Source organism: Oncorhynchus clarkii, chromosome 32 (assembly GCF_045791955.1).
Source record: "Oncorhynchus clarkii lewisi isolate Uvic-CL-2024 chromosome 32, UVic_Ocla_1.0, whole genome shotgun sequence".
NCBI lineage: Eukaryota > Metazoa > Chordata > Actinopteri > Salmoniformes > Salmonidae > Oncorhynchus > Oncorhynchus clarkii.
In genome coordinates this window covers 30,179,233-30,204,578 of record NC_092178.1, presented here as the reverse complement: position 1 = coordinate 30,204,578, position 25,346 = coordinate 30,179,233, and the positions used below count along the sequence as shown (strand labels likewise).

General features: G+C 44.0%; 1 protein-coding gene across 1 annotated transcript; it reads right to left on the bottom strand.

Moving 5' to 3' along the window:
* Nucleotides 1-1,633: 1,633 nt before the first annotated feature.
* LOC139392292 (GON-4-like protein) lies at nt 1,634-19,290 on the bottom strand. The gene is made up of 26 exons (XM_071140175.1): nt 19,189-19,290; nt 18,600-18,805; nt 18,329-18,403; nt 18,163-18,213; nt 18,015-18,065; nt 17,798-17,893; nt 17,388-17,504; nt 16,988-17,185; nt 14,755-14,953; nt 12,764-12,868; nt 12,628-12,668; nt 12,350-12,468; nt 11,758-11,968; nt 11,069-11,155; nt 10,707-10,920; nt 10,360-10,510; nt 8,822-8,972; nt 8,409-8,525; nt 5,322-6,572; nt 5,125-5,209; nt 4,546-4,727; nt 4,028-4,225; nt 3,741-3,884; nt 3,230-3,552; nt 2,614-2,716; nt 1,634-2,421 (listed from the first exon to the last, which is right to left on the bottom strand). The coding sequence occupies exons 1-26, from the start codon at nt 19,190-19,192 to the stop codon at nt 2,302-2,304; spliced, it is 4,599 nt and encodes a 1,532-aa protein (XP_070996276.1). The 5' UTR covers nt 19,193-19,290; the 3' UTR covers nt 1,634-2,301.
* Nucleotides 19,291-25,346: the final 6,056 nt, after the last annotated feature.

The window sequence follows — 25,346 nt, the reverse complement described above, 5'->3', positions numbered from 1 at the left end:
GAAAATCTTTTTATCATCTCGGGGTTTCTGAGCTTCTGTAACCAACTATATTGACTGAATCTAAATCACTGACCGGGCCTTCGATTTTCTCCACAGAGTGGAACATGGTGGGGAATGCAGGGCCAAAGCAGGGCTGAGAAAATGTAAGTCTGTGCTAGATAGGAATTACAATAAAATGTGGGCTACAAGTAGTCAAACAAAACATTTTACACATTAACGTGAGAGAATTTGTACACTCTTGTATAAAGTAATTAAACTGGCTCAGTTGTGTTCCGTTTACCCAAACACAAAGCCTGACACTAGCCATTTTTCTTATTGCCCTCAAACTTGTCTGTAGATGCCTGTCTGCTCAGTCTGGACCCAAACACAGTGCACCCACACCTGTCACGCTCAAAGGGGAACCGAGAGGTGACGCGAAACGTAGAGAACCAGCAGAACCCCTTGATCACCCAGAAATACTTCAGCACTGTCGCCAAGTTCTGGGCAAAGAGTTTCTGACTTCACGCTGTTACTGGGAAATAGAGTGGAGCAGGACGAACGTTGACATCGGAGCCACATATAAAAAGAATCAACAGGAAAGGCGAGGGCTCGGAAAGCATGATCGGGATGAATAACAAGTCCTTTAGCTTGGCCTGTCATCGTGAAGGCAATCACTTCTGTCACAATGGGAGGATCATTAAAATAGCCACTCCACTTCCTCCCTCAAAAAGATTTGGGGTGTGTCTGGACTGGCCGGCTGGCACTCTAGCCTTCTACAGTGTCGCAGCGACCCACCTGCATACATTCCACACCACGTTTACCGAGCCCCTCCATCCCGCGTTTGGAGTTTACACAGGCTCAAAGCTGACACTTTGCCAGTTTGACTAGAGAGTCAATCAGCATATATTCAGTGCATACAGAGTAGTACATTACATATGAGATGTGACGGTAAAATGTGTGTCTACTGTAGTCCATCTGCTGCATTGCATTGTACCAATTGTGTATATAGTAGTTTAAGTTACTGCTGACCTCACAATATTTTGGATATTGTTAGGTTCTAATTCTCAGAGTAAACTCAGACACTATGAAAGCTTAAACCAAGTTAATTCTTCCCAGAGGATCAATACAGCTGCATTAGACAACGACATTCCACACAAGCACTGATATTATAGGTCGATTCTCATAGGTCGAGTCTCCTCCTACACATCTGAGCAGCCAACGCATCGCTGTTGCTAGACAGAACCTTAGTAATAACTGTTCTTCCTCACTTCATCTGACCTCTACCCCAAAGTGCTCACTCCCCAATTCAAGGCTCTCATGGTGATTGGTACCAAAGTGTGTGTCTCTTCTCCTCTCATAGGATCCCTGATGGCTAACAATAACAGATCCTGACAATGTAAACGTTATACATTACCCTCTCTCCCTCAGTGACATGAATAAGTACATTTCATTCTCAGAACCCAACAATACGGATAATAAAACTACTGTATAGTATATGAATGTTATTTTTCAGTCTGTTCTGGAAACTACAACTTTTAATTTATTTTTTAAATAGTCAAAACACTGCTCTTGAACCATTCATAATAAGGCCTACTTAATGGTTGGTGTCATAGTACAGCAATAAATAAAAAAAACAGTCTGGTTGTCCATTATGTAAAACAATTATGTACACTTTATTCAAACAGTCATACTAGCAACCAGCAAAGCATCTGACTGTCCAGTATCAGTCAATCCGTGTCATAATGAAAACACTACAGTTGGCAATCAATTGTCCATTTTCATCCCTTTTTTTACATTTCAGCAGAATTTAATTCAACATGATTGTGCTATAGTCTATACTGATTCTTACTGTGCAATGTGTTTCTCTTAATTGTGATTTGGAAGGCCCTCAGGAGCTCTTCCAATATTACTTGTAGCCGGATACAGCTCTAAGACCTCTTGCACATCTTATGCGCTTTTCTCCTTCATACATTCAAGAGCTGTTGGATTTCACATTTTAGCACTTCATAACACTAGGAACCTCATGGCCTGAACATATTAACACATTTGGAACCCTTGTACTTTGTCTATGCATACTAGCACAGAAACGAGTCCTGGCCGTGTCTTAATGGCCCCTGCATCTGCGCCATCAACGGGAGACTTACCCATATTTCTGCACCTTCAGTAGTGTTGAGTCAGAGAGGAAGCACAATCAAGTGCCAACCAAGTTGATTGAGAGAGATTGGTCAAGCGCTCCTCCTTTTCTGTGGCTTAGAGGGCAGTCTTGTCAATCCTGCTGACTAAGTGTTATTACAGTACTGTTCCACTGGTGTTGGGTCCTGCTCAGTCCGGGTCTGGCTCTCTGCTGCTGGTTGGCTCTGTGTCACTGACCTCCTCGTCGGAGTACACCCGCTCGGTGGATGAGAGGAAAAGGCGCATGAGATCCTGGAAACGGGCACAAACCTAGAGGGAACACATTTAGGAGAGTTACGGTAAAGGAATTTAAAAAAAAAAAATATATATATATATTTTTTAAAGAGTTAGCTCCTTCAACATGACGAGGTAATGTTTCGTAGACGGAGGTGGTGCCATAACTAAGTGGAAAAGGACCCATGACTGATCCGACTATTACTACGCTACGCTTCTCTCTCTCACCTCATTGGCTGTCTTGTTGCCAAGTTGGGCGGAGACGGCTTCAAAAGTTATTTTATTTGCCCCCTTCTGCTGACAGGCGGTCAAGATGGCACGGTCCGCCTCCCTGTTACAAACAACGAAAACAAAGCAAGATTGAACACAACAAATTTAAATTGTGAAATATCTATTTGGCAATATACCAGAATGATACAATACACTTTGCATCCCACTCCTTAAAGCGGTAAGCAGAAGTCAAAACAATAACAAAGCCTTTTCCATGCCACTGTTTTGGGAAAAAGCTACAGGATGGGCCTGGAGAAATGTAACCACTCAAATTCATTGACAAAGCTATGGATGCAAGAACTAAAAATCAATGAGAACATAGTAGTTGTAATGATGTTTTGAGGCTATACCGTGTTTGTTTACATTTACTTTGTTTACAAACATTGGCGTAAACAAGTTTCTATTTTGGGGTCTGAGGATGGATGACCGTTGAACTCAGCTCATGCGGCATTTCTAAGTTATAGTCTTCAAGAATCAAATGGGTACATATTAATTTACAAGTCAAAAAAATTGATGTAGCAACTGCAGATTGCCCCTTTAAATGAGCATACAACAGAAGGACAGTGGCTCTAACCTGGTCCAGAGGATGACTTTCTCTCCACTGGGTGTAAGTGAGATGTTTTTGGCACAGACTGAGGACTCAGGGTGGGTGTAGTGATCCCCCTCTTTCTCCTTTACTTGTGTGGCTTTTGGGGTTTTAGTGCCTTGGCATCTCTTAGGTTTATTTGCTGCTGATGACTTCTGGGAAGTGGAGTTTGTGTTGGTCACATCACCACGGCCTCTGTTCTCAGTCTGACACTGCAGCGAGGGCCGTAAGTGGAGCTCGTTGAAAAACACCCAGAATTCACCCTGCAGGTGGGTGTGACCTCGGAGAAGGTTGGCTATCTGGGCCTTCACCTGAAAGATAAAGAGAGACATTTAATGTTCTAATCTACCATCTCTCAAATCGGAAAAATAACTACGATATTTCCCTCCTTTCTGCTTTGCGAGATTTGATAATAATGATGTTATACTGCTGTTTTCCACGACAGTTAGAACAGTCTGCTCATGTGAGTGTGAAATCAATGTAGCACTTCCTAGCACACCTCCTTGATGCCAGCAGGACTGAGAGTAGGGCCTCCTTGAAGGACGCTCACTATCTTGCGGTAGTGGGAGGAGTTTTCCCCAAAGCTCAGCTCCAGTTGTCGGAGGAAGTGCCGGCTACGCTCAAACGCCTGCTGCTCTGACAGCTACGGCAGGGGGAGGAGAAGGAATATTAACACCCTGACCTCTGTCTGTCACACACAAATAAGAGTTAGTTTTGATGTAATCACAGCCAAACACAGGTAATGGATGAGTTTCAAAGTGTATAGGAGGCCAAGCCAGCACATACCAGTCCACACTCTTGGGCTTGTTCGGGATGGAGGAAGGCAGCAAAGTCTCGGAGAAGCTCCGGCCACTCGTTCAGAACAGGTTTTAGCCTCATGAAGAGTTCCACGGAGGTGTGCCCATCTCCGTCCTGCTCAAACTCATAGAGTACCACCAGAAACTCCTCCACGCGCCCCGGCACCTCCTGCAGGGCATGGCACACCTGGTCATAGAGCAGGAGAGAGTTATATAGTAGGATATGCAAAGAGTTATATTTGCAGTAGGATTAAAGATTTCTTAAATCCTCTTAGGTGGTTAAATTCCCTGTATAGGGGATGTGGGGCGGTTCTGGACCCGTCAGAAATGTCGTAGGATCCCGTTCCTTATAGTGCCCCCCCCCCCCCAACTTCACCCAAATGGAGGGCTGTTCATCACAGAAAATGTAGCCCAAAGCCTTTGTAGCCTTTTAAGCACCTTGGGTGCGAGAAATGCGCTTTATAAATAAAATGAATCATCATCATCATCATCATCATCATTATTTACCCTGTTGAGATAATGCTGAGCGAAGGCTATTTCCTTCTTCTCCCTCAGGGGGTCGCTGTCGAGTAGGTTGTCATGGTCGTAGATAATCGGTAGGCTTTTGGATAACCCCTTGCTGCAGACTACTCCAGTGTGATGCTGCTCGTGCCTCGAGCTAGGAGGGTTGAGGCTACTACTATGGCATTCTGGGAAGGACAAATCAAATCCAGCAGGTGTGGTTAGATGGCAGAAGAGGAGGACTCCCCAATTCCAAATAGACCCCTAGGACATTGTAGAAATCTGAAAGGATTTAATAGCATTGACATATTTCATGAACCTATTTGCAGCGTTTCCCCCTTAAGCATTTAGCAGCAGAGCACCGCCGCCAAATCGTGGCCGCCACTGCTAGAAATGTAATAAAGTTTCATTTACAATGTAGATATATAGATGTATGCCCCTGGAAGACCCAAAATCGGCCACCCCGCATAGGAAGACCCCACCCTTGCTAACTCTGCCACTGCTGCTGAAAAAAAAAACAAGGGGGAAAAAAAAAGAACTGTGTCCATCCATGTTGTGGCGTTTAAAGATTGGTGGGCAGCTAACCTGAGGATGTGCCTGATTGTTCACCCTCTTCCAAGTCCTCGGACCTCCCCCCTGACGCCAGCCATGACAGTTTCTCCATCGTCTCCTACAAGGAAAGATAACACACAAACCCAACCTATGAGACGTGTAAATAACTTGGCAAATAAAATGTATTCATATGTTCATGTAATATCAACGTCTCGCATGACCTCACTCACCTGCAGCTCTGGCACGGACAACGTGGACTCCTCAGAAGCTGGTGACATCACTTCCTCTACCTCCTGATCTCTGTCTCCCCTTCCCTCTTCACCCTCCCACTCTCCGTCCCCCATGTCCGACGGCCCGGGCGATAGGTTCAGCGTTATCGCCTGCCCCTCGGACTCCTCAGCGGGGTCAGCGGGGTCAATGGAGTCAACGGAGTCAACGCTCCCCGGGGGGCTGGCAGAGGACTCCGACAGGGCCAGGAGGGGCATATCATAATCACCTCCATCCTCATCCCTCTCATCCACCCTCTCTTCCTCCATTACAACTGTGACGTATGGGGTCAGAGCCTGGTCCAGGGCAGGTGGTTCCGTGGAGGCTGAAGGCTGGGGCTTCCCCTCACTCTTCAGGCTGCTTTTAGGTTTCTTTTTCACCCGCCGCCGGCTCATCCTGGAGGATTTTCTCTTGAATTGTTCGATAGGAGTCGTAGTAGAGACCGAGGTTTGGGTTTCGGTAACAGTGGATGCTGTTCTACTACTCATGTGGGGCAACAAAAGGAGGTTTGCGCCACTGTTGGGGGCCACGGTATTCAGGTTTGTTTGGGGAGGGATCTTGTTGTTGGGTGGAGGGGCTGGCAGCAGCCTGGGAAGCCTGCGGAGGTTGGCGAATGTGCTGAACTTCCGAGCAACTAGGTCTTTCGCCAATGGAGCGAAGTGTGACAACCGGGAGGCCAACACCCTGGCGGATGGGGCAGGACAAAGGACAGCTGCGGGCACTGGGGCAGGCAAATTGAGGATGACGTGCAGGGGCTTCTGGGAAGGTTTGGGTTGAGGCTTGAGGGGACGTTTCAGATGAGGCTTGGTGGGATACTGAAGAGAAGGAGGTTTGGATGTTGCAGGCTGGATGGGCCGTAGTTTGTGGTGGGCCATGCACTGCTGAATCACAGCACCTGTCTGGGAATTATTTTCAGAGCATGTAGTTCCACTTCCCAGACTCTGGGTGGCGTTGTGCGATACAGCCAGGGACAGTGAGAGGTCACAGGGTGGTGGACGGTGCCAGCGCCTGAAGCCGCAGCGCTGGAATGAAAGGCTGTCGGGGAGTTGGGGCGGGTAGCGAGTCCCGGGAGGGAAGCTGTAGTCCAAAGTTCTGGAGGAACTGAAGAGAAGAGTGACGAGTGGGGCTTTCTTTGATTGACAGGCCGACATGGCTTCTGTATCCGGTGAGCTGTTGAGTTCTCTGATTGCCTCGTAGATATAAGGCAAACTTCTCTGTAGGAACAGAACATTTATTTAAATCAATATGAACTATTTAGCTGGTTCCTGAAATGTTATCCTTTATCCAAAATAAATGTACTTTCATCTTCACTGAAATAAAGAAACTTCCAGTCCAAAACAACCTTTATTGTTAGAATATCTGACAATAATAAGCATATGCAATATGGTGGAATCTCTCCTAGGACAAGTGGAAGGCTAGGTGGCCAACAATATACAGTGGCAAGAAAAAGTGAACCCTTTGGAATGACCTGGATTTCTGCATAAATTGGTCATCAAATTTGATCTGATCTTCATCTAAGTCACAACAATAGACAAACACAGTCTGCTTAAGAGGTTAAACTAATAACACACAAATTATTGTATTTTTCTTGCCTATATTGAATACATAATTTAAACATTAAGTGTAGGTCGGGAAAATTATGTGAAACCCTAGGCTAATTACTTCTTCAAAAGCTAATTGGAGTCGGGAGTCCGCTAACCTGAAGTCCAATCAAAGAGATGAGATTGGAGATGTTGATTAGAACTGCCCTGCCCATTAAAAAAAAAAAAAAAACACACACCTCACAAAATTTGAGTTTGCTATTCACATAAAGCATTGCCTGATGTGAGCCATGCCTTGAACAAAAGAGATATCAGAAGACCTAAGATTAAGAATTGTTGACTTTGATAAAGCTGGAAAGGATTACAAAAGTATCTCTAAAAGTCTTGATGTTCATCAGTCCATCAGCACTGTTGCTACTCTCCCTAGGAGTGGCCGTCCTGCAAAGATGACTGCAAGAGCACAGCGCAGAATGCTCAATGAGGCTACAAAAATCCTAGTGTCAGCTAATGACTTACAGAAATCTCTAAAACATGCTAACATCTCTGTTGACGAGTCTACGATACGGAAAACACTGAACAAGAATGGTGTTCATGGGAGGACACCACGGAAGAAGCCACTGCTGTCCAAAAAAACAAACACTGCTGCACGTCTGAAGTTCGCAAAAGTGCACCTGGATGTTCCACAGTGCTACTGGCAAAATATTCTGTCGACAGATGAAACTACAGTTGAGTTGTTTAGAGGAACACACAATACTATGTGTGGAGAAAAAAGGCACAGCACACCAACATCAAAACCTCATCCAAACTGTAAAGTATGGTGGAGGGAGCATCATGGTTTGGGGCTAATTTCCCACATTTATCAAGACATTTGGCAATGTTAGGCTATCTGTCTGCGAATTGAAACTCAACAGAAGTTGGGTGATGTAACAGGACAAGGACCCAAAACACAGAAGTAAATCAACAACGGAATGGCTTCAACAGAAGAAAATACGCCTTCTGGAGTGGCCCAGTCAGAGTCCTGACCTCAACCCGATTGAGATGCTGTGGCATGACCTCAAGAGAGCAGTTCACACCAGACATCTCAAGAATATTGCTGAACTGAAACAGGTTTGTAAAGAGGAATGGTCCAAAATTCCTCCTGACTGTTGTGCAGGTCTGATCCGCAAATACAGAAAACGTTTGGTTGACATTATTGCTGCCAAACCAGGGTCAACCAGTCATTAAATCCAAGGGTTCACATACTTTTCCCACCCTGCACTGTGAATGTTTACATGGTGTGTTCAATAAAGACATGAAAACGTATAGTTTGTGTGTTATTAGTTTAAGCAGACTGTGTTTGTCTATTGTTGTGACTTAGGTGATGATAACACATTTTATGATCATTTTATGCAGAAATCCAGGTAATTCCAAAGGGTTCACATACTTTTTCTTGCCACTGTAGGTACTAACTATCATAGGTGTTGATTTGGGATTGGGATCAGGCAGTAGTATTCTATATGTAGTTGGTACCCTCAGCCATCCGGGCATGGCTCTCTCCTCTCTCTCCACTGAAGGGCGCAGGTCACCCGGCTTCACTCGGTCACAGGCCACCGGCATGGGAAGGACCACTTTCTGGAGCTGGTAGGCCTTTTAGTAAAAAATTATTATAATAATTGTTTAAAAAAAGACGTGGGGAGAGGTCCTTTTTGAGGTCCATTCGTTCATATTGTTTATGGTCAACGCTAATGTTAGTTGAGTATTAGTTCATGTTAGTGGATATGTGGACAAATATGTGGATCACTCCCTCTCCTGGATAAAATAACAGGTCCCAGTTAAGGAAACAACTAGAAACTAGTAATTTACAACTAACCCAAACTATAAACAGTCGCCCTAATACATTTACTTTAGTAATAGTGTATATAATTTGTATATCCGGGTCCTACCTTGATGACGTTGTTGGGATGGGTGTGTTTACACTTCTCCATAATGTGGTCACGGAGCTGAGAGACCCTCTTGGCGCGGAGCAGGTAGTGACACAGCAGTTCCTTGGGCTGGAGGGTCTCCCCCAGGTTTCTCAGGCCCAGGACGATCAGGCTGGGAAAACAAGATGGCAGAGAGTAAAGGACTCAGCCTACGGACTTAGTTCATTTGTCAGCGAGTTATTAACACATGTAAAAAGCATGCAGAAATCAAATTCATTTTAGATTTCAAGTTTACGTACTACGGAAACAAAATGTGTTTAGGACAAGGTGTGCATTTAAAAGAACATTCACAGTACACTGAATAAAAATATAACCGCAACATTTAAGTGTTGGTCCCATGTTTCATGAGCTGAAATAAAATATCCCAGAAAATGCTAATTTCTCAAAAATAGTGTGCACAAATTTGTTTACATCCCTTTTATTGAACATTTCTCCTTTGCCAAGATAATTTATCCAGCTGACAGGTGTGGCATATCAAGAAGCTGATTAAACAGCATGTTCATTACACAGGTGCACCTTGTGCTGGGGATAGTAAAAAGGCCACTAAAATGTGCATTTTTGTCACAACACAATGTCAAAGATGTAAGAAGTTGAGGGAGTGTGCAATTGGCTTGCTGACTGCAGAAATGTCTACCAGAGCCGTTGCCAGAGAATGTAATGTTAATTTCTCTACCATAAGCTGCCTCCAAAGTCATTTTAGAGAATTTGGAAGTATGTTCAAACGGCCTCACAACCGCAGACCACGTGTATGGCGTCGTGTGGGCGAGCGGTTTGCTGATGTTAACCTTATGAACAGAGTGCCCTATGGTGGCGATGGGGTTATAGTATGGGCAGGCATAAGCTACTAACAACAAACTGCATTTTATGAATGTAAATTTGAATGCCCATTGTCGTGCCATTCATCCACTGCCATGACCTCCTGTTTCAGGATGATAATGCACAGGCCCATGTCGCAAGGATCTGTAAACTATTCCTGGAAGCTGAAAATGTCCCAGCTCTTCCATGGACTGCATACTCACCAGAAATGTCACACATTGAGCATGTTTGTGATGCTCTGGATCGACAACATGTTCCAGTTCCCGACCAATATCCAGCAACTTCGCATAGCCATTGAAGAGGAGTGGTACAACATTCCACAGGCCACAATCAACAACCTGATCAACTCTATGTGAAAGAGATGTGTCACGCTGCATGAGGCAACACCAGATACTGACTGGTTTTCTGATCCACACCGCTACCTTTTTTTATGGGCATCTTTGACCAACAGATGCATATCTGTATTCCAAGTCATGTGAAATCCATAGATTAGGGCCTAATGCATTTATTTCAATTGACTGATTTACTTATATTAAGTGTAACTCAGTAAAATATTTGAATTTTTTCATATTTTTGTCCAGTATAATATGGGTATTCTATGAGGAATCAGATACAATATGGACATTAAAAGGAGGTTATAACGTTTGGGCATTATATTGGGATTCTAAAAAGGTCCTTCTTACCAGTCCTCTCCTGCGGTGAACATGCTGACTGAGCGGGCGGAGTGCAGGGCTGGGTCCAGGCTGACATGGGGCAGTAGCTCAGGGTACAGGAACACCGGTCGTGTGGCAAACAGCCATGCCAGCTGGGGTGGCATCGACGGGTGCTTCCGGACTGGCAAAGTGGTAACACACAACAAACCAGTTAGAGTGAGAGAGATGAATTAAACATGAATTAGGCCTACATCCTGAATGAGTTCAAACATTTTCAACTGAGAAGGGTACATTGTAATTTAATTTAGTAAATTAGAAATCATCTTTACCTCATCGATTTGACTATCATCATGGCTCTCATGCATGCACATGCTTACCTCTCCTGCATGTTCGTGGCTCGTTAGGGGCTTCCTGGTAAGGGATTGGGGACAGTCTGAGCTCCTCCAGTAGTGACAGTGCCCCCTGTAGGTTACAGGCTCTGAACACACTGGTAAAGCATGTCTCCACTGGGCCCTGGGTCAACTCCCCACGCTGGGCCAACTCCCCACGCTGGGTCAACTCCCCACGCTGGGCAAACATCTGTAACTCCATCTGTGATTGATGAGAGAGTGATGGAGAGTTAGCGAGAGAGACAGAGATATGGTGGGAGTATCAGAGAGAGAGAACAAAAGTATATTTAGAAGTTGGTGCAGCTAAAGGCACTAGTGAAAGTGGGTTTGTCAGTATGTTTCTCTCTCACCAGGAACTGCTTGGTGGTGGCTGCTTCGCTCTGCAGTGCAGCCACCGGGCTGGTTAACATATGGACCTGGGTCAGGAGCTGGACGTGCTGCAGACGGAGAAAAATACAGTAATTACCGACCGAAAGACAAATAAAGGTTGTCTTCATTGTGGATCCTTGACCAGGATCTCACTACCTAGGTTTTGATTTAGGTTTGGCTCATCAAGATAAAAGCTCAATTACAAAATATTGAGCACAAAGCAGGGTCCGGGTTAATTTCAATTTCATTTGAAATTCCAATTGAATTCTTGAATTCACTCATGGAGTGGAGAATTTGCATTGAATTCAAATTTGGGTTAGAATTGAATTTGTAAAATAGTTTAACCTTTGAAATTTAATAATTGTACATTTCCCAGATAATGCACTTAGTATATGAAATGTACTGCAGTATTTGTTTTTAATTAGTTAAACGTGCATTCCTATATTTCCAGCTAGGCTGTCTGAACAGTCACATGATCAGCCTGAAAGCCTGAGGGAATTTAATTTGAATTTGTGGAATTGTTGGGGATAGAATTCTTAGAATTTACCCAGCATTGGAATTTAATTCTCTGAATTCAAAGACTGATCTGGAATTTGAATTGAATGAATTTACAGGGAGAGGGAATTTAATTTGTGGAATTAACCCTAACACAAAGCCAAGGACCCCAGACCTGCTGGACTTGCTGCTGCAGCTGGAGTCTCTGGTGGTGGGAGAGGGTGGGGGTGAATGGAGGCGGGGGCTCTCGGGGCTTGGTGATGAGGGCCCTGGGAACCAACAGGCCCTGGCTCTCCAGCAGGGCCCGGCGACGCCGGATGGCGTCCAGCTGCTCCTTCACCGTACGGTAGCGCCCTGCCGTCACCTCCGCCATGGGGTCCTCCAACCTAGGGATCAAAGGTCAAACTGGGTCAGCTATACATAGGTCAAATCAGAGGAGGTTGAAAGTTGTCACTGTGTGGGTGAGTAGATGGTATAAAGGTTGTGATTAGAGGTTGAAATCAATATACAGAATTCAGTATCGCAACTGAACTGATAGAATGTTATTCACTATTTATTCCTCGTGTCACCATTTCTATTTTTGTACCTTCATCTCTGCATTGTTGAAAAAGGACCCGTAAGTAAGCATTTCACTGTTAGTCTACACACCTGACGTTTACAAAGCATGTGACAATTAAAACTGTATTTGATAAATGGAATTATTTACTTGGAAAGATGCCAGTGTAACAAACATCAGAACAGTGTGTATAGGAAGTGGATACACCTACGGGATATCTGGCGGGGTGTTGAATGTGGGTGTCCCCAGGGCAGGTGCCTCTTCCTCCCTCTCCTCCTCTTCCTCGTGTCCCTCCCCATCTTGCTCCTGAGCAGTCAGTTCATCCTGGAACTGGAGCACACACACACACAGAGATAAACGATACATAGCCAACCACACAACATACCAAACACAGAGGGGTAAAGAAAGGACACATAGAAGGGGTGTTTGAAGGGAAAGAGAGAGGGGAGACAAAAGAAACAGACAAACACAACACATATCCTCTCTTACTGTCTCAAACAACTCCTCCATCAACTGGTTCACTTCCTTTTCTGTGGGAGAAAAAAAAAAGAAGGGACATGAGGGTCAATGCCTGACAGTCACAGCCTAGATAAATTGACTCCATCTCATCACCATGGTAACTCACTGGTGATGCGGACGGCTCGGTCATTACGGTAATCCTCCACGTCGGGTTCGTCAATCTCCGCCAGGAAGTTATACTCAGGATCGTCATCATCATCATCACCTTCCTCTAAAAAAACAAGTAAAAAAGAAGGAGAGAACATCGAGAAAAAGGATCAGAGTGCAAGAGTGAGAGTAAGTGAGAAGAAGCAACTCAATATTAGGAAGGTGTCCTTAACGTTTTGTACACTCAGTCTAGATCAGGGATGGACAACTCCAGCCCTCAGGGGTCTGGTTGGCATCACTTTTCCCTCAGCCCTACAGTGGGGCAAAAAAAGTATTTAGTCAGCCACCAATTGTGCAAGTTCTCCCACTTAAAAAGATGAGGCCTGTAATTTTCATCATAGGTACACTTCAACTATGACAGACAAAATGAGGGAAAAAAAATCCAGAAAATCACATTGTAGGATTTTTAATGAATTTATTTGCAAATTATGGTGGAAAATAAGTATTTGGTCACCTACAAACAAGCAAGATTTCTGTCTCTCACAGATCTGTAACTTCTTCTTTAAGAGGCTCCTCTGTCCTCCACGCGTAACCTGTATTAATGGCACCTGTTTGAACTTGTTATCAGTATAAAAGACACCTGTCCACAACCTCAAACAGTCACACTCCAAACTCCACTATGGCCAAGACCAAAGAGCTGTCAAAGGACACCAGAAACAAAATTGTAGACCTGCACCAGGCTGGGAAGACTGAATCTGTAATAGGTAAGCAGCTTGGTTTGAAGAAATCAACTGTGGGAGCAATTATTAGGAAATGGAAGACATACAAGACCACTGATAATCTCCCTCGATCTGGGGCTCCACGCAAGATCTCACCCCGTGGGGTCAAAATGATCACAAGAACGGTGAGCAAAAATCCCAGAACCACACGGGGGGACCTAGTGAATGACCTGCAGAGAGCTGGGACCAAAGTAACAAAACCTACCATCAGTAACACACTACACCGCCAGGGACTCAAATCCTGCAATGCCAGACGTGTCCCCCTGCTTACCCGTCTGAAGTTTGCTAGAGAGCATTTGGATGATCCAGAAGAAGATTGGGAGAATGTCATATGGTCAGATGAAACCAAAATAGAACTTTTTGGTAAAAACTCAACTCGTGTTTGGAGGACAAAGAATGCTGAGTTGCATCCAAAGAACACCATACCTACTGTGAAGCATGGGGGTGGAAACATCATGGTTTGGGGCTGTTTTTCTGCAAAGGGATCAGGATGACTGATCCGTGTAAAGGAAAGAATGAATGGGGCCATGTATTGTGAGATTTTGAGTGAAAACCTCCTTCCATCAGCAAGGGCATTGAAGATGAAACGTGGCTGGGTCTTTCAGCATGACAATGATCCCAAACACACCGCCCGGGCAACGAAGGAGTGGCTTCGTAAGAAGCATTTCAAGGTCCTGGAGTGGCCTAGCCAGTCTCCAGATCTCAACCCCATAGAAAATCTTTGGAGGGAGTTGAAAGTCCGTGTTGCCCAGCAAACAGCCCCAAAACATCACTGCTCTAGAGGAGATCTGCATGGAGGAATGGGCCAAAATACCAGCAACAGTGTGTGAAAACCTTGTGAAGACTTACAGAAAACGTTTGACCTCTGTCATTGCCAACAAAGGGTATATAACAAAGTATTGAGATAAACTTTTGTTATTGACCAAATACTTATTTTCCACCATAATTTGCAAATAAATTCATTACAAATCCTACAATGTGATTTTCAGGATTTTTTTCCTCATTTTTTTCTCATTTTGTCTGTCATAGTTGAACTATGATGAAAATTACAGGCCTCATCTTTTTAAGTGGGAGAACTTGCACAATTGGTGGCTGCCTAAATACTTTTTTGCCCCACTGTATATCTGACACAAACTAAAGACCAGGGATAGGTGATTATTACTCTAACGGCCGAGGGTAGTTGCTAGGCGTGGATTTGAGCCGCGCACACACACACGCACCAGCCCCTCACCATCGTTGTACATGTCAGAGGTCATGATGCCCTGCAGCCAGTGGGTCCACTCGGGGTCCTCGGGGGCGGAGTCACACCCGTACATGTCGGGCGTGATGTCAGGGGCACAGAGCTCTGCCTCCAGCTGGCCCATGGGGACGTCCCGGAGGGGCCTCTTGGAGCGGGTACGACACGCCATCAGACCGTCCGCCAGGGGTGGCTGTGAGAGTGGTAGGAAGAAAACGTGGATGAAGGAAGAGGGGGAACAGAGAGCGAAATCTTGAGGTTAGCAGTGCAAAGTCAGGTAAATCTCCAAGCATGTCTTTGGACAGGTAGTTCAGGTAGCACCTCCGGTTTCACGTTTCAAAATGTTTTCCCTGTTTCAAGCCTACTGAACAGGACCCGGAAAGCAGAAATCTCTATCGCATTCCATTCTAAATCTATGAGCACTGCATTGATGGGTTGCGTCTAGCAGGAGCCATTATCTGGATTGGGTGGTGGGCGATTCCACGCCAGGATAGGCCGAAAATATTTCAGATTGTTCTGGCAATTCTCAAATAGAAACGTCATTGGGAGGAAAGATGTTAGATGTTCATCCCCCTTGGGTTGTGCCGTGGCAGAGATCTTTGTGGGCTATACTCGGCCTTGTTTCAGGATGGTAAGTTGGTGGTTGAAGATATCCCTCTAGTGGTGTGGGGGCTGTGCTTTGGCAAAGTGGGTGGGGTTATATCCTTCCTGTTTGGCCCTGTCCGGGGGTGTCCTCGGATGGGGCCACAGTGTCTCCTGACCCCTCCCGTCTCAGCCTCCAGTATTTATGCTGCAGTAGTTTATGTGTCGGGGGGCTAGGGTCAGTTTGTTATATCTGGAGTACTTCTCTTGTCCTATCCGGTGTCCTGTGTGAATTTAAGTATGCTCTCTCTAATTCTCTCTTCCTTCTCTCTCTCGGAGGACCTGAGCCCTAGGACCATGCCTCAAGACTACCTGACATGATGACTCCTTGCTGTCCCCAGTCCACCTGGCCGTGCTGCTGCTCCAGTTTCAACTGTTCTGCCTGTGATTATTATTATTTGACCATGCTGGTCATTTATGAACATTTGAACATCTTGGCCATGTTCTGTTATAATCTCCACAGCCAGAAGAGGACTGGCCACCTCACATAGGAAGAAACCTAGAGAGGAACCAGGTTATGTTTTGGCCTTTCTAGGGAGTTTTTCCTAGCCACCGTGCTTCTACACCTGCATTGCTTGCTGTTTGGGGTTTTAGGCTGGGTTTCTGTACAGCACTTTGAGATATCAGCTGATGTACGAAGGGCTATATAAATACATTTGATTTGATTTAGACATTCTTTTTTACCTTGGTATCAATTTCTTTTTGAAAATCATGAGAAAGTGGCCATTTTAAGCACTTTTTAGACCTATGCATGGACCCTATGATGCATGAACCATACATGACACAGACATCTTGGTGTTATTATACTCCTTATAGTGTGCTCTAAAATATGGAGTATGTCTATATTCTGAAAAATATTTATGTTCAAAATAGTTTGTGTTGAATAAATGTTCAAAAGTACCTTTTTGATTTTGCTTATTTTTAGACGTACTGTTTGTAACAATATACTCTTCTAACATGTCATATTTCCAGAGTGGGCTCTCTGGTACTTTCGAAGGGCTGAAACATTTCATACATAGAAATTGACAGGTCATTAACCAATTACAGCCCACTGCACATTCAGCAAATCACCAGTAGAGGGAGTTCCCTTTGAATCCATTTTCCCATTCACTGTGTTGGGGGTGCTCATAAAATGAAATCATAACTTCAAAATTATGCTAGCACAAGCCCACTCTGGAAATTTGATGTACAGTATATTGTTCCAATGAATGTTTTAAAATTACAGAATCAAAATGGGTACTTTAGAGATATTAATATTCAAATGTTTAATGTTAAATAAATGTATGTGAAAATGTGTATTTCAGAATCTAGACACTTCATATTGTAGAGCACACAATGAGTTTAATGACACCGATGTCGTCTGTATCATGTACGGTTCACAGATTATACGGTCTTACAGAAAGTATGTACAGTATAGGCCTAAAAATAGCATAAAATAGCAACTTTAATCATGATTTTCAACAACAAAAAAGTTTGTGATACAAAAGTAAAAACAACAACAACAAAAAACATGTCAAACATCATTCCTCCCAATGAAGTTTCTATGTGAGAATTGCCAGAACAATCTGAGATATGGCCCTGGTACCTGGTAGGGCTCCAGGCAGACTGTGCCGATGGCCAGCTCCTCCTCCACAGCATGAAGCTTCTCCAGGAAGCTGAATTCTGGAGGGGCCCTGGTGGTATAGAATCCCTGTGGGCCAGAGGAGGAAGAGGGCTGGGGGGGAGGGGGAGGGCCCATGGGGACAACCTCCACCTTTAGGTGTCTGGACCTGCTATGATTGACCTTGGAGGAAATGAGTTTCATGAGATATCAACATTGAAATGTATCTCACAAGAATATAACAATAACAAGAGCATATTATGCTACTTACAAAAGGCAATATTCTGTATATTATTCATTTTTACATAAAAAACAAAATGCTTATACATATGTTATTGCTTGAGGCAAAAATACAAATGTTTAAAATTGTATTGAAGTGTGTCACCTGCATGGGGCTGCAGCTCCTGTCGTCGTCCCACTCGGTGTGTATTTTCCTGTGGAAGCCTCCTCTGATTCCCCTTGGAGACGAGGCCGTGCTCTCCATGTCACTTTCCTGAAATGTCTACACACACAAAGTCCAATACAGTCATTTCAATATATAGAGACACAGAGAAACACAAAGGATTTTCCATTTATTTAAAGTATTGGCACATCCAATCATAATGTATCTATGACCACTTACAATAATTTACTGTTGCCATTCTAAAGTTGATAAAGCTGAACTACTTCGTTTTGCTTTTTTATCCACACAATTCTGTATTCTGCATGATGAACGCCTCCCAATGTATGCAACAACAAAATAAAACATGTTCAGTCCACAAGCTAACACAGAGCCCAATCCTATGAATCTCTTACATCTTCCGCTGTCTCGTCCTCCTCCTCTTCGTCGGGGCAGTACTCTTCATCAGAGGAGTCTTCCTCCGCTAATTGAATGTCCACAAACTGTGGTGCCTGAAAACGGAGGAAAAAAAAGAAACAGACAAGCACTTCAGCCCTTTCTAGTTGGGAGCCATACTTTCCAGTCAGGTAATGAGTGTTTAATACTACTTTCATAGCAGTACGATGGTGGTACCTTCTCTTTATTGACCTTTTTGATGGGGGACATGTTCCAAGTGGGAATGACCTGAAATAACACAGACTCAATTACAAGAGACTCAATAGCAAAACAGAAATCTAAATGTACATTAAAAAACACACACACTAAAAGGCAGTGAACTCACCACTCCTTTTTCTACCACCTCCTTGAATTTGGAACGTGTCATCTTGGGCTCCTAAGAGGTAGATGAGAAAGATGTTGAATGAAAGTGCACACAGAGACTTGAACGTGTCAATTCTCAACTGGAAAAGTCTTCATTAGGACATGGATACGCAATGGTTGACACTCACAAAGACAGGCACGGCCTCTGTCTCATTGATGGCAGCTTTCATCATGGCCACCACATGCTCATTTGTGATCACTTCCTGTGGTTCAAAAGGTAAAAAAGGTTTCAAACCAGGCTTACAATCAGCCTGTCTGTATTTGTCGGTCAGTCTATGTGCACTATATGCGAGGTTGTAGGCAAATTGCTATTGTAGGAAACTGACGCGTCCACAGTCCACACTAACGGTGTAAGAAACATTGGCTAGGTTGCAGCTATTGGCTCCCCTCTGCACTCACATGAATGATGTTGCGGACATTGGCGGTGGTCAGGTTATGTTGTCTGGACTTGTTCTCCAGCTCACGGTCCAGCTCTCTGTCAATCTCCACCTCGGGACCGGCCCCTTCTTGCTGTCTTTCTCCCACCTCTCTGTCAGCAGCTCTCTTCTTCCTCTTAACCCCTCCCTTCTTCCTGCTGCCCTTGTGTCCCCCGCCATGCCTTTCATCTGACAGAAAGAGAGAGTCAATCAGTTTTGAACTCCAACAGTATGCTTTACTCACGCCCCCTACCTGGGGCAGCAGGTAGCCTAGTGGTTAGAGCGTTGGGCCAGTAACCGAAAGGTTGGTGGATCGAATCCCCGAGCTGCCGTTCTGCCCCTGAACAAGGCAGTTAACCCACTGTTCCTAGGCTGTCATTGTAAATAAGAATTTGTTCTTAAACTGACTTGCCTAGTTAAATGAAGGTTAAAAAAAATCTAAGGAAAATAGTTAGCTGAGGGGTCATTTTGTACACTGTTCCTAACCTTGTTCATGTTGTATATAAGATGCGAGTACCGTTTCAGGATCAGTTGCTAAGGGTGGCCAGTTAATAGATATAGGTTTTCCTCACCCATAGTGATGACCAGGTCAGTGTCTGTATCCTCTTCTGTCTGAGGGGGGCACTGTGCAGGGCTGCACTGGACAGCCTCCTCTTCATTCGCTACCTGACCTGGAGATCATGCAAAGACAAGAGACTCCCTTATTTACCTATATATCAATTGCTTAGGTAGGACACACAAAACAGATAAAACGTATCATGAAAGCTAAGTGTGATGCGAGATCTACTCTCCTTTGCCCCCTACTTACCCTCAGCAACAAGAAGGTCCACACTGGGACCTTGGCCAAGCAGGCTTTGACTCTTGAACCTGGGAGACCGTCTCCATGGCGACGATGTCCCATGGACCTCCAGGCCTCTCTCCTCCTTGGAAGTGGTAACAATGCCACTGGCCTCTGTTGTGAGTGGTGATGATGATGCATTGTGGGATGCTGGTGGTCTTATAGACTGTGGTTTCTCTGTCCTAATAGATTTGTCAGGGCCACCTTTGAGAGAGCTGGAGTTGCGTTTGCGGACCAGATTCATCATGTAGTACCACCTGTGAGATTAATTGAGAACAAGCATGATAAGGGTTTATGATTGGGCATGTATTACTAGTCTAATGTCTCTTCCTATCCTTGTGTCATATGGACCCTTTGATTGGCACTGGTCTGACAATACGTGGGGGAAGCCATATGGCAGAATATAAGATCCTTGCTAGTCAGTATAAGATTATTAGATTTTACCTGTTCAGTTGTCAGCTCAGATTGGACGAGGGAGAGGAATGAGATGCACACTGTTTTTGTACACATATGGGCACTACTCCTACTAATATTAGCTAACACTCAAAGCTAACATGTCAATACTTATCTGCTCAGCTCCTTTTGTGAAGCACTTACGTTAACTATCAGACCTCGCTATGAAACATAGCTAGTTAGAGGTAGTATGTATGAAGACGTTTGCATACCGTTAGCTTTAGTTGAAAGACGTTAGCTGTTACTGAGTGAGTGGTGTTGGCCATGGCACTGTCAGTGGCATCAATCATCATCACGCTTGTTGTTGTGGTGTGAAGGCAAGCAAGCTAAGCTAGCTAGCTAAGTAGCTAACAAACTACCTTCGCTAATAGCCTGGCAATTATTCTCAACAGGACAACACGTCAACAAACTAATTTTACACATAGCGAATACTATGTTGAAATTAATTGGTGAATATGAATTTAAAAAACATTATCTTACCCGCCACAACACTGCTAGCTCCATCAGCGGTAAACGATGAAACCTGCAACAAACGTTCTGTTTCCTTCCTTCTTCTTCTTCTTCTTCTTCGTCATCGATAAGGTTTAACTGTGGTTGGCGTCCCAAAAATATTGCATTACCGCCACCTACTAGACTGCCCTTATATTTTGCTTGAAAAATAAATAATTAAACAAATACCCTACCATTTAACACTACACTCATAAAAATAACTTTAATTAATAAAAACACTTTAAATCTATTTAGTTCTATCTCAGATCAACAACCTGTAACTCTTCTGATGTCAAGTCTCGCACACTCAAATACCTCTCTGCAGCTGCCACCACAATCTCAATTTTCTGCGACTTACGTTCCATCCCTGCAGTACAGTTGATAACCATTGCTATGAATGCTAAAAATCCAATCTTACATATATCACTTGTTGGCCTATCTTTCTGTACTGGTAGAGATCTACTATTCACACCACTCCTCACAGGATCCCTCCCCTTGACCCAACTCAACCTGCCTCTCTCACACAGGACATTTCTGATTCTCAGGCCAATGGGCATCCTTACAATGCCACACATTCCTTTGTCTCGTGCCCTTCTGCGCACAACATTATGTTTCCAGGTGTAACACAATCATTTTCTTCATTTTCTTCTTCTTCTTCTTCTTCTTCTTCTTCTATGATATCATCGTGTAAGTACATGCTGCCACCTACTGTGCTGGAATGTACGATCAATCATGACCTGTCCAATTCTGTACTTCCATGAAAATAAAATACAAATAAATCCCTACTAACCTCTTCCCCTCACCAACCCCATTAACCTTTATCTATATCATACTGAAACATTCCACCCATAGGATTGTTCAGCATGTCAACAACCATTTCAACAGTAACATTGTTACCCCCGATATCTCTTTTGCTGTTTCCACAATAACCTTCAAACTGGCATTTCTGCTTTCCACAACCCGAGTCGTATTGATAACCTTACCAATAAAAGCTTTGAAGTCAACTTTATTTATTATCAAAGTGTCATATGACACCACACATTCATAACAAGATTTCTGAACAGGCCTCTAAACCACGCCAGGACCATCAGAAGCACCTACCCCGACAGTAGGTCCACCTAGTACAGGAGCAGTCATGGAAGCTTCATCAGTCTGACAGTAGGTCCACCTAGTACAGGAGCAGTCATGGAAGCTTCATCAGTCTGACAGTAGGTCCACCTAGTACAGGAGCAGTCATGGAAGCTTCATCAGTCTGACAGTAGGTCCACATAGTACAGGAGCAGCCATGGAAGCTCCATCATTCCACATTGTAGTTACACAAATCTGTCTTACAGCCTCTGCATACGATACATCATGACTATACACCCCCCCCCCCCCCCCACACACACACACATTCACCAAAATAATTTTCCCCTCCACACTTGGCACATATTTTCCTTCCTTTACATTGAACAGCTACATGTCCCATTCTTTGGCATTTAAAACACTGCAATGGGGATGGGGACCAATTCTCTGACATTGAAACGAAGGAATCCTATCTGTACTTTCCCAGGCATAACCTTCTCAAACCTCAACAGCACTGATAGGCTTCCACTTCTTTGACCCTTTCCTACCGATCAACCTTTTGGTCTCAATCACTCTTCCTCCCTTCACATGTTCTTTAATATCATCTGTGGACATAGATATTGGGACTCCAGTGACGACTCCCCTCAATCTAGCGTAAACACGAGGGACATGGCTTTTAATTTTCTTCCCATTAAGCTTTTCCATTTTCACAATATTCTATTGCTAAGCCTGGCTACCACAAAATATTAACAATATACCATTTCCAAGGAACCCAGCTAATTTGACTTCACCTCTTTCTCTATGGCATTAGTTATTCGGATAGGGTGTAAATGAGGCCCTGTGGTCTCATCATTTCTATTGTGTTATTGACAGTATGTTTGTTTATCCCATGTGTAACTAACTCTGTGTTGTTTGTGTCGCACTGCTTTGCTTTATCTTGGCCAGGTCGCAGTTGTAAATGAGAACTTGTTCTCAACTGGCCTACCTGGTTAATGGAGAATGGACTAAGATCTCCAGCACAGGCGGGTTAATGCATGTAAGAACATCAGCTTTAGACCACAGGTCCCAGTTACAGACATCACTTTATACATGTGTGCTGTATTATAATAGGATGATACAATTCCTCCTCTCTCTGTTGTATTTGTGTGTCTGTAGTTAATATAGTGGATGTTCTGCCTACAGAGCCCAAGACCAGAGCACAGTTATTAAAATGTCTCTTCATTCTTCTGTAACTAACACTATCTTTTACTGTATCGCAGTGTCTTACAAACCCTAATATTGCATTGGCAGGTGCAATAGCAGGTGTAGTCAAATACTGGGTTGCTATCTGCCTCCTGCTATGTCTCCCATTTGATCTCTGCTATAATTAAAGACAGGGTTGACACAGTAACTGACTGAACGTATTGTTTTAACTCCCCTCGTTGCGCTCGGCTCTTCTCCCAGGTCTTCATATTCCACAGCATATGAAAACCGCTCTCTGGTGACAAAGGTGGAAGCTGTTACAGAGGTAGAGAAGAGTGGGCCGGGTGTATATAGCAGTCTCATATGAAGGCATCAGAAAAACAGGGGGTAATGACTCAGTAATAGGATGCAATGACACCTCCTGGAGTTTCCACTGTCATCAAGGTGGTTATTGTTTCAGACACACTACTGTTGAGATGAAAGTATCATGGCCCTCGGTCCTCTAGAGTAGGACCTGATCACATAGCCGGTTCTCTGTTCTCCTACAGAATCTCTGACACAATGCCTCTCCTCCAGAGGCCAGACAACATTCACTAAGACCCTCTGTCCTGCGTTTTGGAAATGTAAAGATAGCTCTACTCTGTGCAAATTGTGATTGATGTTGCCTTACTAGAGATATGCTTCATTATGTTCTTTTAAGCCTGTGCAATTATTGCATTTTGTGATTTAAGATGTGATCTTTAGTATATCATATAACGGGGTGGGTCCAATCCTGAATGCTAATTGGTTATACGCGCATCACAGCCGGTGTACAGTATATTCCACAAGTATCCACCAGCTAAACGTACAATGTTAAAATGCCTATTTACTCTGTTCCATCTGACTGTGCAATCCACTGTCTCATCCGCCCAGGCAGGGAAGATATAATCTTGATCTCCGCTCTAAGAAGTATCTAGACATCTCACATTTCTTTAAGACTAACATTTAGTTTTCAACAGCAGATCTGTTTCAATATTCAAATTCGATCTCTGTTACGTTCCCCAGTTTCTGGGTTGTGGTTTATTATGTGTGTTTTAGGATGGCTTCCTGAAATCCCCCAAGCAGCTGATTGGTCGACTCCATGGCTAATTGGAGATGACCCGCCCCCTCGTCGCCAATTACCCATTCCTTCTGAAGCTATATAAAAGCCATTGTTCGGTTCAGAAGAGAGATGATTGCTGAGAGAGGAGGCTGAGGGTTATAACATATGTTGGTTGGTTCTCAGGCAGTTGGTATGTACTATGTTAGTTGTAGATGGGCGCAGCTTTGGTATGTTCTGTGTGAGTTTGTTGCTCAGTCAGAGCCTATTTGATGTGTTTCTCAGTGTGTTTGTGACATTGTTAATAATATTCTGTTTAATTTGTTCCCAGGGGGTAAGGGGAAGGCACCTAGGGAGTGCTTAGGCAAGAGGCCAGCGGGCATACATATACCCATAGTACATTCACTGTCTAGGCACACTAGGTAAGACATGGGTGGACCATTAGTGGCAGGTAGGCGAGGGGGCTTTGATATTTACTTTCTTTGTTTTGGTTCCGTCCAGCCTTTTTCCCCATATTACCGTGTGACGGAATAAATTTCTAGAAAATGGTCAATTCTCTGCCTTTTGTCATCCTTACTCGCACCTACAGTCCATACCTCTTTCGCTTCACGGAGAGTTGAGTTGTAGCAGGGTGTTGCGTTCCCTCTTCAGAGGCGTGCGTAACAATCTCCAACTGTCCCATAGTAATGAATGTGTAGGAGTTGGGATGAGGCAGGCAGCATTTCTCAGTCTCGACTTCGACTCACGGGGCCTTACAACACCCGTGCCAATACATCCTCCAAACACTGGCTTCCCAGGCATTATCACTTCAGTAAATGTTTCAATCTTGTACATTCACATTCATCTCAACGTGTGCATTGATGTACGTAAGGAATAACAACTTGATAGAAACTTGTAAATAAGAATGTTCTTACTTGACAAAAAAATATGAATTTCAATAAATTAAGTCTATCAGTGGAAACACTTATTTTTGACCTAGTTCTTTGGATTTGAATCTGTTAAAGCAGTGGTAACCACCCTTTTGAGTCAACATCACTTTCGCAGTCAAAACATATTGGCTAAATGCCAGGTCTGCCAATGTTATTCTCAGACAATTTCAAAACTCGACCTTTAACGAAATAGCTTTGTTGGTGCAGCACTTGTGAGGCACAGCTGAGCATAAATTGACTGGACTGATGGTACCTGCATCTGTTACCGTGCATTCGAAAGAAAACGGTCTAATCATGACGTCATTCAGGTTGGAAAGTCAAAGCTCCTGAAAGATTTCCGAGTTGGATGACCGTTTAAAGCCCCCCCCCCAGATCTCGTATTACACCCCCCCAAGTTCCCACTTGTGAAGTCGGAATTCTGAGATTAGGTTACAGATCGGGTGAAACGGAAGTCTGAGATTTCCCCAGTTGTTTGAACATGGCATTAGTCGCAGAGGGTCCGCCTCTCACGGTCCTTGCTCTCTTTAATTTCCTCCGGTGAGACTGACCAGAGAGAAGGGGCACAGTCACCTGCTGGCGAAAGTCGAGTCCCCACATGCGCAAATTCATGTTACTATGACCAAAAAGCGAAATATTACTCAATTAAAATAGACAAGCTGCTAAGAAGAATAAAACGCCATAGCTATCGATACACTT

What these genes read in the sequence shown, in the direction of transcription:
- LOC139392292 (XM_071140175.1), bottom strand. An exon ending in TCTGCCTGGAGCCCTACCAG is followed by an intron (nt 14,954 to 16,987) that starts GTACCAGGGCCA and finishes CCACTCTCACAG; the next exon opens with CCACCCCTGGCGGACGGTCT. An exon ending in TGGAGGAGTTGTTTGAGACA is followed by an intron (nt 12,469 to 12,627) that starts GTAAGAGAGGAT and finishes TGTGTGCTCCAG; the next exon opens with TTCCAGGATGAACTGACTGC.